This window comes from Haliotis rufescens, unplaced genomic scaffold (assembly GCF_023055435.1).
Source record: "Haliotis rufescens isolate VD_foot unplaced genomic scaffold, xgHalRufe1.0.p SCAF_9, whole genome shotgun sequence".
NCBI classification, from domain to species: domain Eukaryota; kingdom Metazoa; phylum Mollusca; class Gastropoda; order Lepetellida; family Haliotidae; genus Haliotis; species Haliotis rufescens.
Genome location: NW_025964383.1, coordinates 33,185,971 through 33,200,163, shown reverse-complemented (window position 1 = coordinate 33,200,163; position 14,193 = coordinate 33,185,971). Strand labels below are relative to the sequence as shown.

The 14,193-nt window shown below is 40.4% G+C and overlaps 1 protein-coding gene and 1 long non-coding RNA gene across 8 annotated transcripts in view; both read left to right on the top strand.

The window, feature by feature from the left end:
* The window catches only part of LOC124111161, a 224,247-nt gene that overhangs the window by 172,821 nt on the left and 37,233 nt on the right, over positions 1-14,193 (top strand). The window contains exon 5 of one of the 7 annotated variants that reach the window (XR_006857393.2): positions 5,772-5,842. The exons of 5 other annotated variants lie outside the window; for them this stretch is intronic. This is a non-coding gene — a long non-coding RNA (uncharacterized LOC124111161). Of the gene's footprint in view, positions 1-5,771; positions 5,847-14,193 lie in introns of all 7 variants that reach the window. One more of the 7 variants, XR_006857394.2, reaches the window with a different exon arrangement.
* Positions 622-2,758, top strand: LOC124111160 (transcription factor Sox-2-like). Its single transcript, XM_046470777.1, has one exon. The coding sequence runs from the start codon at positions 836-838 to the stop codon at positions 1,874-1,876; it is 1,041 nt and encodes a 346-aa protein (XP_046326733.1). The 5' UTR covers positions 622-835; the 3' UTR covers positions 1,877-2,758.

Sequence of the window (14,193 nt, the reverse complement as noted above, 5' to 3'; positions counted from 1 at the left end):
CGCATTGATATCTGTTACAAATATCCAGAACTCCTAATGTGGAAAATTCGCCTTTCACTACAAGCGCTCCTAAATACATTGAGAGAGCTAGCATCGAGCGGGCTTTGGTTTTGAAAATATTGTTTTGACGGGAGAAATGGACTAGATTGAACAGAAGCCGGCCTATTGAGTGTGTCTATCTTCTAGTTCTCGATTGACACGTTTCCTAGGCAACACACAGTGGGGACAAAAGCCCCGTGCTGTGACGTCACTTGATTGGCACGGGATTTGAGTGCTTGTTTCTCTTCCCTCGCCTGCCACCTGCGAGTAGAACGAATGGTAATCCACGATTCGCCCGAGATCCTGTTTTGCCCGAGCGAAGCATTCAGCCGTGGCTCAGCGAGCGTCAAGCTTTGCTATTAATTAGATTTACTCCTTATTTCGGGAAACGGACAAAAGCACGTATCGTACAAGCCCCGCCTCCTTCTTTTGAGAGGCTCGGCTAAGCCCCGCCTCCCATCGTCATAGCCTATTGTCTAGCGTAGACCACTCGCTGAAATTACCGTCCATCAAAACTGTCACTCTAGTCGGCTCTGATTGGCTACCGCGGAACCCTATTTTGCGCGCTTGATCAATAACAGATGACTGTATGGGATATTAGAGTAAGAAAAGGAGTGTTTCTCCTCAAGTGTGGACGTTTAGATCTGTGGTGAAAGCGGCTAAGATTTGGCACATTATCTACCGTCACTGTGAACAGGACACACAGAACAGTATTGACTACCTGAATCGCTGACTGTCAGCTATAGTGAGAGCACAGTCCGGGTACCAACTACCGGGTGACACTCTAACAGCGTGCATGTACGTGGAAACTTTAGATCGCGGAAGAAGCATGGAAGTCGACATGAAGCCAGCGGGTCCTCCGCATGCTAACACTACCCTACCCCCTTCGTCTACCCCACAGCACAGCGGCCAGGGTGTGAACCCAGCCCATTCGCAGGGACAACCTAACCAAACTCAAAACGGACAATCAAATACTTCGCCCAATGTTCAAGGTAACAACAACTCGAACAGCAAAGCAGTGGACAACAGCCGTGTTAAGCGGCCTATGAATGCTTTCATGGTGTGGTCTCGTGGACAGAGGAGGAAAATGGCCCAGGAGAACCCCAAAATGCATAATTCGGAAATCAGTAAGAGACTTGGTGCTGAATGGAAGCTGCTATCTGAAACGGAGAAACGGCCGTTTATTGACGAGGCGAAGCGCCTCCGTGCTATTCACATGAAGGAACACCCTGATTACAAGTACCGACCAAGGAGGAAGACAAAGACTTTGATGAAGAAGGATAAGTACGCTCTACCCGGAATGCCAGGTAACCCCCAGATACAACAGGTTGGACGGGAAGCTGCTATGTACCCCCATGCTATGAACGGCTATATGCCAAACGGGTACCCCATGATGACCCACGACCCTAATGCCTATCACCAGCAGATGACGGGTCACATGGCTTCCTTAGGGGGTCAGTACGGGTACCCCACCCAGCCTATGGCATCTCAGATGACCACGGGATCGTATATGAACGGAAGTTCAAGTTATACCATGTCGATGGCACAAATGGGACATTATATGCAGCCATCTCAAGTTACCCCCAACTCGATTAAGAGGGAAACGAATACCCCCGGGCAGCAGGGGATTGGGGCACCTACCTCAGGAAAACAGTACCCAGAAGACCTCCGACAGATGATCCATATGTATCTCCCAGGGGATGGAAGTCATCCCGACCAAAGTGCCGCAGCCCTAGCGGCACAACAACGTCTACAACAGATGCAAGGACAATATGCAGGAATTCCGACAACGACGGACGGTTCTGTTAACAACACCGTTCCTCTCACGCATATGTAGACAATTTTTGTGAACCTCATAAAAAAAACTTTGGGCCATGTGGCCGATACAAGCCTGCCAACCAGATCTGTTCCGTGGAACAGACATGTTTTTGCTCATCCTCACCATAAACTGTGCTGAGACATGTGGTGTAAGCCACGAAATCCTGACTTTTTACAAGAAAAATGTGCTAAAGCGTTTCCTTTGATTCAAGGAGGTGTATTCTGTGGCGGAGTGGAAGCAGTTGTGTGACGTAGTGAGTGACTTTAGAACCATAATCATGGTAGCACGAATCACGCCCCCAAGTTTTACAATGACATTTTAGTGATATGAAAGTAGCATAATATGTTTTATTTTCATTATTTTTTTCTTTATAAACGATTCATAGTTTATGAAAAACTCAGTCATTCCAAGAGCGAAAGACCATTGTTGTTTATATTTCATAATTTTTGAAGATTTTTTGTACCATTTAATTGTTATAAAATGTCGCCTTGTATAGATAAGAAGTTAGATATATATTGTACGTACTTGTTCGCAAGCGCCATTTGCAACAGTAGGACAAAAGTGAACGACTTGCGTGAGTTCGGTCGCTGCTAAAAAATCGCCTTTTCTGACATGAACATATCTCTCAACTGACAACAATGTCAACTAATTTATAAGATATGATTTATTTATGTAAGTTCATTTCTATTTATGCGTCAGATTTCTTTATTACAATATTCTGTTTGAAACCGGCAGCAAAAATATCAATTCTCACCTGTTCATTTTTGTTTAAATTTGGCTTTTTATTGTCGCCTATTCATTATATGTATATACAGCACAATCATTGTTAATTTTGGCGCATTATATCTTCTTTCTTCCCTGGTTATGAAACGTAAAGACAATAAACACGATCATCAGGGACCAATTTCTTTGTTCCTATGTATAACTAGTTGCAGACCCAAGGCGGAAAAGGATCGCGTACTTAGTCACCGAATTTCGCTTTGTTTATTCAGTGCGAAAAATTGTCTTATCATCCCTGCTTGTCAATATAAGGTTGGAGAGAGGTTTGGACCGTCAACTGCGCATAACGTCTTTCGTCTGTTTAAGTAGCAAATGTCATATGTTTAGATTCAACTTGAAGTGGTTTGTTAAAAAACTTCGACCGCTCCTCTCACCGGAGACGGTAGGATCAAATTTTGTGATCGGAAATCGAAATGGGAGCATATTTTCACTCAAATTAGGTCAGAGGCACGGCAAGTTGTTTTCAACTTTGCGAGGACGGCGTGCGTTGGATTAAACCTTTGATGTAGCCTAGGTTACAAGGAAGGGAGGAAAAAATCAGGTGTACATTTAGACTTGTACCTATGTCAGGTGAAGTCGACGCTCTATGCTTGATTCATCACGTTCGTCTAAATTCTCCAAAGGGTGTTTCCTTGAGAGCAACTGTAGGTTTTCCTTTACAAAGTCCCCGTACTAACCTGGAGTGGTAAATCTTGTATATTTAGGTCGCGCTTTTACATATTTGTGTAATTATTTTCCAACAAGTGTAGATGTAGATCTTTGTATGCGCCTCGGAGGTAGGATTTGAAGGCTTTTGCCTCGCGGCAGTATATGTAATAACTCGATTTACTAGCGGCAGGTGTAATAACAGTGGTAGGAATTTAATTACATCCTTTGTTGTTGATGTAGATAACAATTCACCTGGAGCTATGCTTAACGTTCATGTAATACATTTCATGTCGATTTCTCAATCTGAGAAACTTACATCGTGTTAGTTGTTTACCTGGTGAAAGTGACATCGCAGTCAAAGCACGTGCTTTAGCCGTCCATTGATTAACGATATTTGCATTGGCTTTGCTCTTAATATCATCAAATATCGACGCTCGACTGCCTCGCGCAAAGAATTTAAATTCCCCCCGTAGTCATGTGTTTTAAATTTGAAACCCTAGAATCTAAAATCTGTTGTGACATTAGAGAAAAAACTGTCAAATTGTTTGAACCTTGATTCGCTGACGTTAACGATATAGTCTGCCCTCAAAGTTTTATTTTGAAATCGGTCACAGGTATCTGTTGTCTTTACAAATGGATGTTAGGGGGCTTTCAGAAAATTAAACGTATGTTTGACACGCCAGCGTGAAGCACTAATTAGATGTTGTGGGGTTTGTCATTAGAATAATGGTCCGTAATCGATCGAAATTCAAGATTCGGTTCATTTAATCCCGTTTTTGCTGGCCTCCTAAAACAACAGCCAAGCGTAAGTAGGCCCCGCTTCACTTCACATGTCGATTTCATTTGGGTAATTGATAGAAATTGGAACGGCGGGATACAATTGGTTTTGTGTTTTTTCCCAGGATCGTAAACCAGAAAAGGATTCGTTTACGGTTTATGACCGAGCTGAAATGAATTTGACAAGTAATGTCAATACGATATCTACTTTTTAAGCCTCCTCCACCTTATAAAACAAGCATTGGCCCCATGTGTGGATTTACTTCAGCACGTGATCCCCTCAAACTGACTTCTCGCGTGCAGTTCACGAGATGAAATCGACATGCCATGGACATCGCACGCAAAGGAAATTGGCGTTAATAGATTCTCTTATCTTTACGATGCGTATTTCCCTCTTTCAAGGATCTATCGCTGCATTTTAATGCAATAACAACAGTAATTACAACGACAAAGTGATACAATTTGTTAGATTTTAATATTTTATGTAAAATCTTTCCGCAGAATGATTGACGACTGTTTCCATTTGGCGAGACAAGGTTCCAGTTCTCGCTCATTTTGTTCTTATTAATCACTATTGTCTTCCTTCGATTAAATAGCATACTTTCGCAGATTATATAAATACTTCCGAACTACTTTTCCAATCGTTCAAGGATGTTTCAAACAATTGAAATTTACGCTGGGTTTACACATGTCGATTTATGTTAATAGTAACTATTTAACAGAAACAACACTTTTACGTTTTCAGCTGATGAAAAACCTTGAAAGTACTTTATTGAATACAAAAGTATTGACGGGGACGTAGTTTTTTTCTGTCAGGTTATCAAGTAATTTATTGATACACAAAAGTGTGCAATAACGACAAAAAAGCTCTGTTGTATTTCCAGGAAAATACACGCCGCTGTAGTTTTAGACAGATTGTTCAGTTAAAGGTTATTTTGTTCAAACAATTTTTAATTTGCACTCTTTCGATTGAATAAGATTAACGCCATCATTCTCTCGTCAGCATTAGATACATTAACGTGTGACTGATTTATTAATTCTAAAAATTACAATTCAAACAGAGTGCTTCCAGCTCCAATTAAAGTCAAACGCCAAGGATATCTCTTTTAAAAGCTTTTGAAAATATCTGGCCAGGTTGTATGTGGGCAACAGTAGCTGATTTTAGACACACATGACACTCTCTGTGCTATAGATTTTAGTTGTAGATAAATTGATTTTCTTCCAGCAAACATGCCCACTGTCTACAGCGCATTGTTCCGGGCAAATCAACCTTCACCATCAAACTTGTTTCATATAAACTCGAAAACGTACAACTGTTATATCTCAGTTTTCTGCCTTTGTTAATGAACATTGTTTAAGATATTTCTAAAATAAAACTAATATTTTTAGATTAGCTTCATATCAATTTACTTCTTAACCGTTGGTATTCCCTGTATGTTGTATAACATGTTATATCAACATCGGAGAAAATGTCTTAATATGAACTTAACAGTTCCCGTTCACAGACCAAATACACGTATTCGTTTATAAGGTTTATAACTTCATTTGACGTGTTATACATTTTTTAAAAAACAGCCGTAGACATAAAGATTGAACCTTCGTTAATAGGTGTCCTTGGGATGCCATTAAACTTCGAACGACTAAATAAACTTTCAACATTTGAAAACCATAGTTTCAAGTTCATGTATGTGTTTCTGTTCCGACACAGGGATTGCCTCACGAGACCGTCACAGAACGCTTCAAAATTGGCTGGAAATAAAAAAAGCTATTCAACAAACAGTAGGTAAAACTAAAACGTGATTTTCTCTGTTATCAGTTGAATGTCTACTGTGACAAACTCCACAATTCTGGTCACGATTTTGACGTTTCGTTAAAGGAGTCATATGTTTTGATCGAACAGGACTCCTTTAAATGACGTCTACAACGACTATTTTCATACTTTCCCTATGCTTGTCAAACACATGTATGAATCATATTTCAAATACATAATAAATAATATCTCTATCGGTACGACTTCATTAATATAGAATTTTGCGTGGAGCAGTTGGTTGAATTTCAAATGAAAATTGTGAGGACATGAAGTATGATGGTTTGAAGTATTTCCTCGCGTTGGTTGTCACCGTCAGGTTACATCAAATTCAAAAACATTTATTCTGATTTCATCTGTTAATGGCCACTGCAAAAAATAGATAGGTCCAACTTCAATTTAGCAGATCGTACGTCTGATAAAACCTTACAGTTTTATGTACCTCATAAATTGTCTCTATGCTTCACATTCATCTGAGCTAAAAATATTCTTATTTATACAAATACACCACCTACAGAAGCGGTATGAAAAATTCAAATAGGTTGTGAAAGAAATAAAACGTTAATAAAGTTACCATTTCAAACCTTCAGTTTTAAAATAACCCGTTTCAAATGCTATTTCATACGAATTGCCACATGTATGTAATGTTCACAGATTTCAAGCTAAAATGATAAAACATTTAATGCCAAGGTTGTAAATTCCATCATGGTACACGTCGTGTTTTCCTATCCCTGGAAATGAGGATAGATTTGTTTATGGGTTTAGCAGATAAAGGAGTCATGAATATCAAGATATTAATAATATCACGAATATCAAAATATTAACATCCTAGGTGTTCATGACGTTGTTGTATTTTCCAGTCACGACATCTCGGCAATGACTTGATCTCTTGCCGTAAATTACCTAATTACGGTAATCTGTGTGCGTCACTTGTCCCCCCGACCACAGTACTAATTACCGCATCTCAGCATATGGGTCTCATAGCAACACTTGTAATTAGCTACTGTTGGAAAATGACAGGGCCTGTTCTGCAATCTCCTGTGTCCACACAAGTGTCCGCGGACACCGGTAGCCCAAGTCTTGGGTCAGCAGACTCGCACCTCAGGGTCTTATCTTAATTAGAGAAATTCCCAACAGGTGTGCGGGGAGTTTGCAATTGGATGCAAAGGGAGCGAGATTGTGTTTTTCTCAGTAAAACTGTCACTTGCGGTTGTAACGCAAGATCTTGACACAGTCCGCGGCCCTGGCGTGTCACGTGGATATAGCTACCCGATACCAAATCACTCGCAAGTTTAATTTCTTGCTGGGGTACGGAATGGAGTGATGGGAGGCAGTTACTGGTGGATCTCAACGAGACAGGTACGAGGCAGGGGTAGCGTGATATTGGATACCCCCCTCCGCCGAAACCTGTTTATATAGACCAAGGCAATTTGGAGTTAGGTTCTCTCGTCAGCTATTAGTAAAAACAAGCACAACGAGTAGGTGGGGGGTAGCGGGAGGGGTGGGGGGAGAGATGGTCGACAGGTGGCCCTTCATAGCTGCACACAGTGACCTGTTTATGTCGCCCAAGTCGACCCGATATAAAGTGGTTGATGACATTTAACATTGTTCGGCTAAATATATTTTCCAAAAATGAACCAACACAGAGTTCAAATCTAAGGACTAGATTTTGAAACAGAGTGATATTAAAGACTGTATTTACCAATTGTTGAGATCAACAAACATTCGGATTTCACATTAAATATACAAAGAAACGCGGCAACGTGAACTCGAAAGTTGCAAACATGATGAAGTGTTATTGGAAACAACCCAGATCAATACAGTAGAATTATCGATCACACGGAACAACACTGAAATCATACAACATGGTAAGCTGTTACAGAAGCAGCCACATTTTACCACGTACTCGTTATACGGCGCCAGTACGTATATGTGGAAATTCCGCTCTCCGGTGCAAACTTCAACACACATGACACCGAGCGTGATGTACATTCTTACAGTGAAATCGTGTCAACTAATATAATATACTTTACACTTTCTATTGTTTTTCAAAACCTACACTATATTCTCTTTAACCAGGTCGAAGCATAATTCCATGACATTGATGGTTGAGTTTATTTGAAGAATATTTTCACTGAACCATCCTTTTAGTGTTTATTAAAATACGCTGTTTTCTCAGTAAGCAGTATCGGCGTTTCATATGATGAGGAGGAAATTATGTTTTCAATATAACGCGAATGTTATTTTTTTCGTATCCTGAACCTGTACAAACTATTTTTATACAGACATCTGCAAAAACATCCACACGCAAACTCACACATATATACACACATAGGTAATGAACCAGAGATATAGTTTCTATGTTGTGTATCGTCACATTACTGTCAGTCAAAACACAGTTTTATGGGTGTCAAGTTCCTGTTGTGGACGAGGCCACTGCTTAGGAACACTGCAGTAGCTATCGAAAATAAGAACTTAATCCCCAGGCCTATCAAAGAGTTAACCATCTCTACAGGTACTAGTGTTATTGGTAATTATGGTATTTAGCAGCCCGTCATTTTACATATATTCTTTGAAACAGATTACAATCATAAACTTAGGTTCAATGTGAAAGTATTACAATGACTAACTTTGACATTATTAATCATGTCACATGTCAAATTGGAGAATAATGGCGAATATTTTATAAGAACAAATGTGGAATATTTCCACGGTAAAATTATAACCTGAACTGTAATGGGGAAAAATGATGTGACAGTAATTAGTCCTGCGTCTTTTTAATCCAGCTCGCTTTCTTTTATTCAAAGTTGAAACAAAAATTTATTTCAGGTATGTACTGATAGTGTTTAGTTTACTGAGTAAGTAAAGGTTATTTTACCCAGTACAAATATTCCAGCTATATGATGACTGTGTGTAAATACAAGACGATACAAGACAAACCAGTGACTGAAAGCATGAGCACCGATACACGCTACCGGGTTACGATGACACGCAAACAGCCAACACACAGGACCACCCAATCCCCGTTTTAGTTGGCTTTGGTATTGGGGACGGAAGCTGATCCTGAATTCCTGAACGGACACAATGTACTGACATCTATAATTAAATGATCAGGACATGGACGACAGAAGACGTGACAGTAATCCAACAAAGCACATTTGTATCTCCCTGTTGGCTAATTCCAGTAAAGCCAAGCTGAAAACATTGTATTCGTACCTCTGCAATTAACTTGATGTTCAACGAACTCGGGCCAATCGAATTGCCATCGACAGTTCCCGATATATACCACACAACTCAACGATATTTCGAAGTTTAGTCGATCTATATAATATTCATCACATACTCACACCAAGGGCGGATCCAGCATTTTAAAAGGGAGGGGTCTAAAATATCAAAATCCTCTCTCAATTAATTTTACTGCCGAGAACATACTACATTTGGTTTTTAAAAGGGGGTGGGGTGGGGGTTCCGTACCCCCCTGGACCTCTCCCCCACCCCCTCTGGATCCGCCCATGCACACACACACACACACAAACACACACACACCACGCCACACCACACCACACCACGCGCACACACACACACACACACACACACACACGTCTATGTGTAGTTGAATAAACATCTCTTCACATTCAGTCTCCAAATACACAACAATCGTATACTCGAACAATTAGCATCAACACAACACTGTTTTTACGGCGTTTTTTAGCCACATTCTAGTTGTAACACGGCGGGGGGGGGGGGGGGGGGGGGGGACACATCAGAAATGGGCTACACACATTGTACCCACCTTGGGAATCGAACCCGGACTTCAGCGTGATGAGTAAGCGCTTTAACCACTATTAAAGAATGGTCTCTTCTTGAGACTACCGATATCTGATGAAAAGCTGGTGCAAGATCACCATGGTTATCAACTACTGGATCATGTCATTTATTAAACAATAAATGTCAGGGATCGTGAATATTGTTGGGGACATTTCTATAGTGAAGACTGAGCATACAATATCATAAACATATTCTGATTCCGGACACTTGTGTTCAGTATATGACACAAGTAGGCAGAAGCACAATTGTATCCATGGAACAGATTTCTGTATTTCAATATGAGGATATAACTTTTTAAACGAAAACAAGTTGGTTTCATCAGAAACTTGGTACAGCATACGTTGTTTTTTTAAATGGCTATTTGATATGATAACATAATGTATTGACGGAGTCACATCACATTTTCAAGGCATTTTGTTTGTTTGTAATTGTCCTGTTTGTTTGATACTTTCTGTTAGCTCCCCGGAAGCAAGTAGGAGACGAATTCAAGAAGGAAGCCACATTTGCAACTTGCACATCGGAAGTGGTCCCAGATAAAATGAGTTGATGTCCTTGTTTCAGACAACTACGAAACGCCTTCATGTAAGGCATGCATAAACCTCATCTCCAGGGTATATCCGCACTCAAAATGAATTCCTGTAAATTTCTGTTGTTTAAGGCGGCACTCTGCAATATTCAAGCTATATGGCGGCGGTATGTAAATAATCGAGTCTGGTCCAGTGATTGACATCATGACCATCGATCTACGCAATTGGTATACAGTGACATGCATCAACCAAGTCAGCCAGCCTGGCCACCCGATCCCGTTAGTCGCCTCTGATGTTGCTCTGAACCAATTCTTACCCGGATTTTCATGGGGGCGGAATATATCAATGTAAAGGCGTGTATATATTTTGAAGATGTCCTGATTGAGTTCTAGCTCTAATGTTCACTTATACAGATGGGAAGTGGTCTGATTAGTGGTTAGAGGTTGTCACCGAACGCCCATTCCAAGAGCTGCATAGTCCCCAAACGAGGCTTACGGCTACTTAGTGATAGTCATAACACTGGGCATTTCTTTATGACGTATTTATGTCACGTGTTACTTCAGACCGTCCAGCCTATTGGTATCGTTCCATGGCTTCCTTTGAAACGTTCAATCTAAGACCTGGATTCGATTCCGGGTACTTTGATTAAAGTTCATCGCCTTCTTAACATAATGCAGGACTGAGACAGGCGGCGAAATTAGTGACATATACTCATGGCGAAAACTACGGGAACACAGTGTCATATACCACAAAAACTGCCACAACAACTACTACTAAATGTAATGAAAATTATGCAAGAAGGGAAATAATAGCATATTCGATGTCACCTCACAACCAGACAAGCACACGACCTTTGAGGAATATCGTGACCTTGGAGGAACATCGTGACCTTGGAGGAATATATTGTGAGACAAAGATTTCCCTTCTTATCTGTTCCCTTATTATTTCCCATCAGTATACAATATTACAAAATACATTCTATACAAGGAACATATGCAAGTTGCCCATGCACGAATAACATATAATTTCATATCCAATAGTTTATGATTGATTAAAAAAGACAAAATTGATAATCTAAACAATCAGGAAGGTTATATAGATTCGACTAGGTGATAGTACGTTCTGCACGGACGCACCTACTCTACGCTAGGTAGGATACGATGGATTATCGATCTGTGAATACCAACTCCACACCAGGCAATAGTAAACTCTTATATTTCTGCCCAAGTGGAAATAGAAATAAATGTCCCATAAAAATAAATCTAACCCAATTCGTTAGTCGTGCAGTTTGTCATACAACGTAATAGCGTCTCACACACGCATTCACTTTCTCATTCACACAGAAGAAACAACAGGTATTTTAGTGAATGATATATGACGCACATTGTGTATGCTACGTTCTGTATATTACATTGAAAATCACTGCTGCGTGTCAATGCTATAAATATACCTTTATATCGTGTCGGTAATACCAGTCCTACTCACGACGTTCTCAAGGAAAGGATATATGTTTCTAATAACAGGGAGGAAATGTTTAACTTAACGAAGGCCTTAATGTTCTGTGCTTAAAATAGATTATGCAGATTGGCGCAAGGGACTGGAGAGGTCGAGGTCAGAATAGACAGATACCTTACTTATTTTTACACTTACGTCGATGACATATCACATACCAAAAATAATATTTAACAGGTAAAACATTAAATATTCACACATCGAATTCAGCAAAATATTTCCTTTTAACAAGGACAAAAATTAATAAATTTAAATATGCAAATAAGGAAAGTTAAACCCTCCCTGAGCCACGATTTAAAAAAACATGTTTCGTTTAAAATCACATAATCCATTCCGTTTTTGATAAAGAGACATAAAAGTCGCACATATTCATACCTAACACATACTCATCGAAGCATTAACGTTAATAAATACGTTAGTGATAGTGGTAAGTTAGCCATAACGACAAGTTAGCGCTCACACCGGAAATGCTGCCCTGAAATAAGCAGATTGTCGCGTTTGATTCACAGACTTTACACTGCGTTTAAGTCCATTAACTCAACTAAACTGTCATTAAGAATTGTACAACCATTGCATGCGCTGGCCACGAAAAGCAGGGCTGATTTAAGCGCTGAGAGCGTGAATGCACGTGCAGCCAGCGCCCGGAACGTGTTTTTAAAAGCAACGTTATTGGATCACATCTCCTGTAATCTAAAAACACATCAAAAAGCATGTTGTGGAGAGAAAAAACTTTGTGTTGTACATTTTTACTTGTTCCGATTCAGTACGCTCTTTCATTGTGGCGATAACTTCAACTCTATCAAACGTAAGGCCCCGAAAACCAGCGGCCATTTTAAGGCTGCGTTTTCGCGCTCGTGTAACATGTGTTAATCCGGAAACACGATGGCGGTCTTGAAATGCTCTACAAGTGTTTTTTCTGTTCCCAGGAGTTTTGGTCCGACACATGCTATATAATTAATTATTCATATGAAAATTAAAACCTCTCCGTATTTCGACACTTAGCCTATGTAATGAATGCTGGCTATAGTAAATTATGAAATTGTCAACTTTGCTAAGCAATCATGCCTCGTTTATATTGAAATTTGTCTCCATGCTGTTACAGTGCCACTGCCGGTAGCTCTTACGCCTGTAGGCGAGAGGGGAAGCCCAAGCTTTATCTACTGGGAGTCAATCAACACACGTTGCCAAGATAGGCTTCTAATACATTTGGCGCTAGCTACGGCTAGTCTTTAACCACTGTCACGATAAGATCGCTTTTCGTATTAGTTTTGTTTTACATAAACATAGAGACATACAGTGTGGGTATTCATTTGAAATGTCTTTTCTTGCGCTCACGACTGGGTATATGATGTATTGATTTTGAGAAAAAAAAGTTTGAATTAGTTTGCATGAATTTGTACACCGCGTTTGAAGGGTTAATGTAATGAGCTTGTGTCTACACTGTATATGTAATTTCCTAACTGTAGACATGTGACACGGGTGGAAACACAAGAATATGAAACAGGGATTTGAGTTAGACTTGTAATGACGCACTGAGCTCAATCGCTTGAAACTGTCACCATGGTGACCGCCACACGGACACACCCACCCAATGTCAAATCTATTCCTGGGTAATTTCCAAGCTAAATTGAGTCCTGTTTTAACTGCCAAAAAGTTTCATTTAACCAAGCTGATAAAATCGCCATGTAACACGACACTGGGGTAGATGGTAGTTAAAATATAGGGCATTGTGTTCAGAAGCGTGACGATACGGATCCCGAAGCGGTCTGTGTGATTTTCTACAAGCAAATTTACAAACCTCGATCTAAAGTAAACCCCTTCCCGGAGTTAATGGCTTAGTACAATATCAAAATAAGGCAAAATAAACTAATCAATGTAGGGGAATTTCTGAGCACATAGTTTTATTGAACCCAGGTTTTCATTCGTCTAATTATTTCTCTTCCAATTTCATATGCTTTTTGAGAAGAAACGCACGGCATGGCCACGTTGCGGCCCCACTCCCGTAAGCCTGGTTGAGACGACGGCGATCGAAGCGCTTGAAGAAACTATAATTAGGAAATTTGATAATATCACTGTTTAAGCAGCACTCTTAAAAGTCAAAACAAGCGGTTTTGCTAGGCAATATATGCGACACGAAATATCATTACTTGGGGTCTTGAAATCAATGTAGCTATCACGTTACTCGCGTACCGGCGTCCGGGGGTCGAGCTGACTGGCCCGACACCCCTCAATGCAAGGGAGGAGGGACGGTGGGCTGGCGTTCTGTTTGCACTAGGGTACACAAGGTTAGGGGCGGTAAACTTGTGTTTGTTTGTTTCAGGGAATTTTGACTAATGAGGTTTAGAAGTCATGTTGATAACATGCGTTTGGAGCAATCAGAAGGGGGTAGACTTGGAGAGGCGAGACGTCAGGGTTTGGTGGGGGGTGGGGTGGCAAACGTGTGGGGGTTGGTGGGG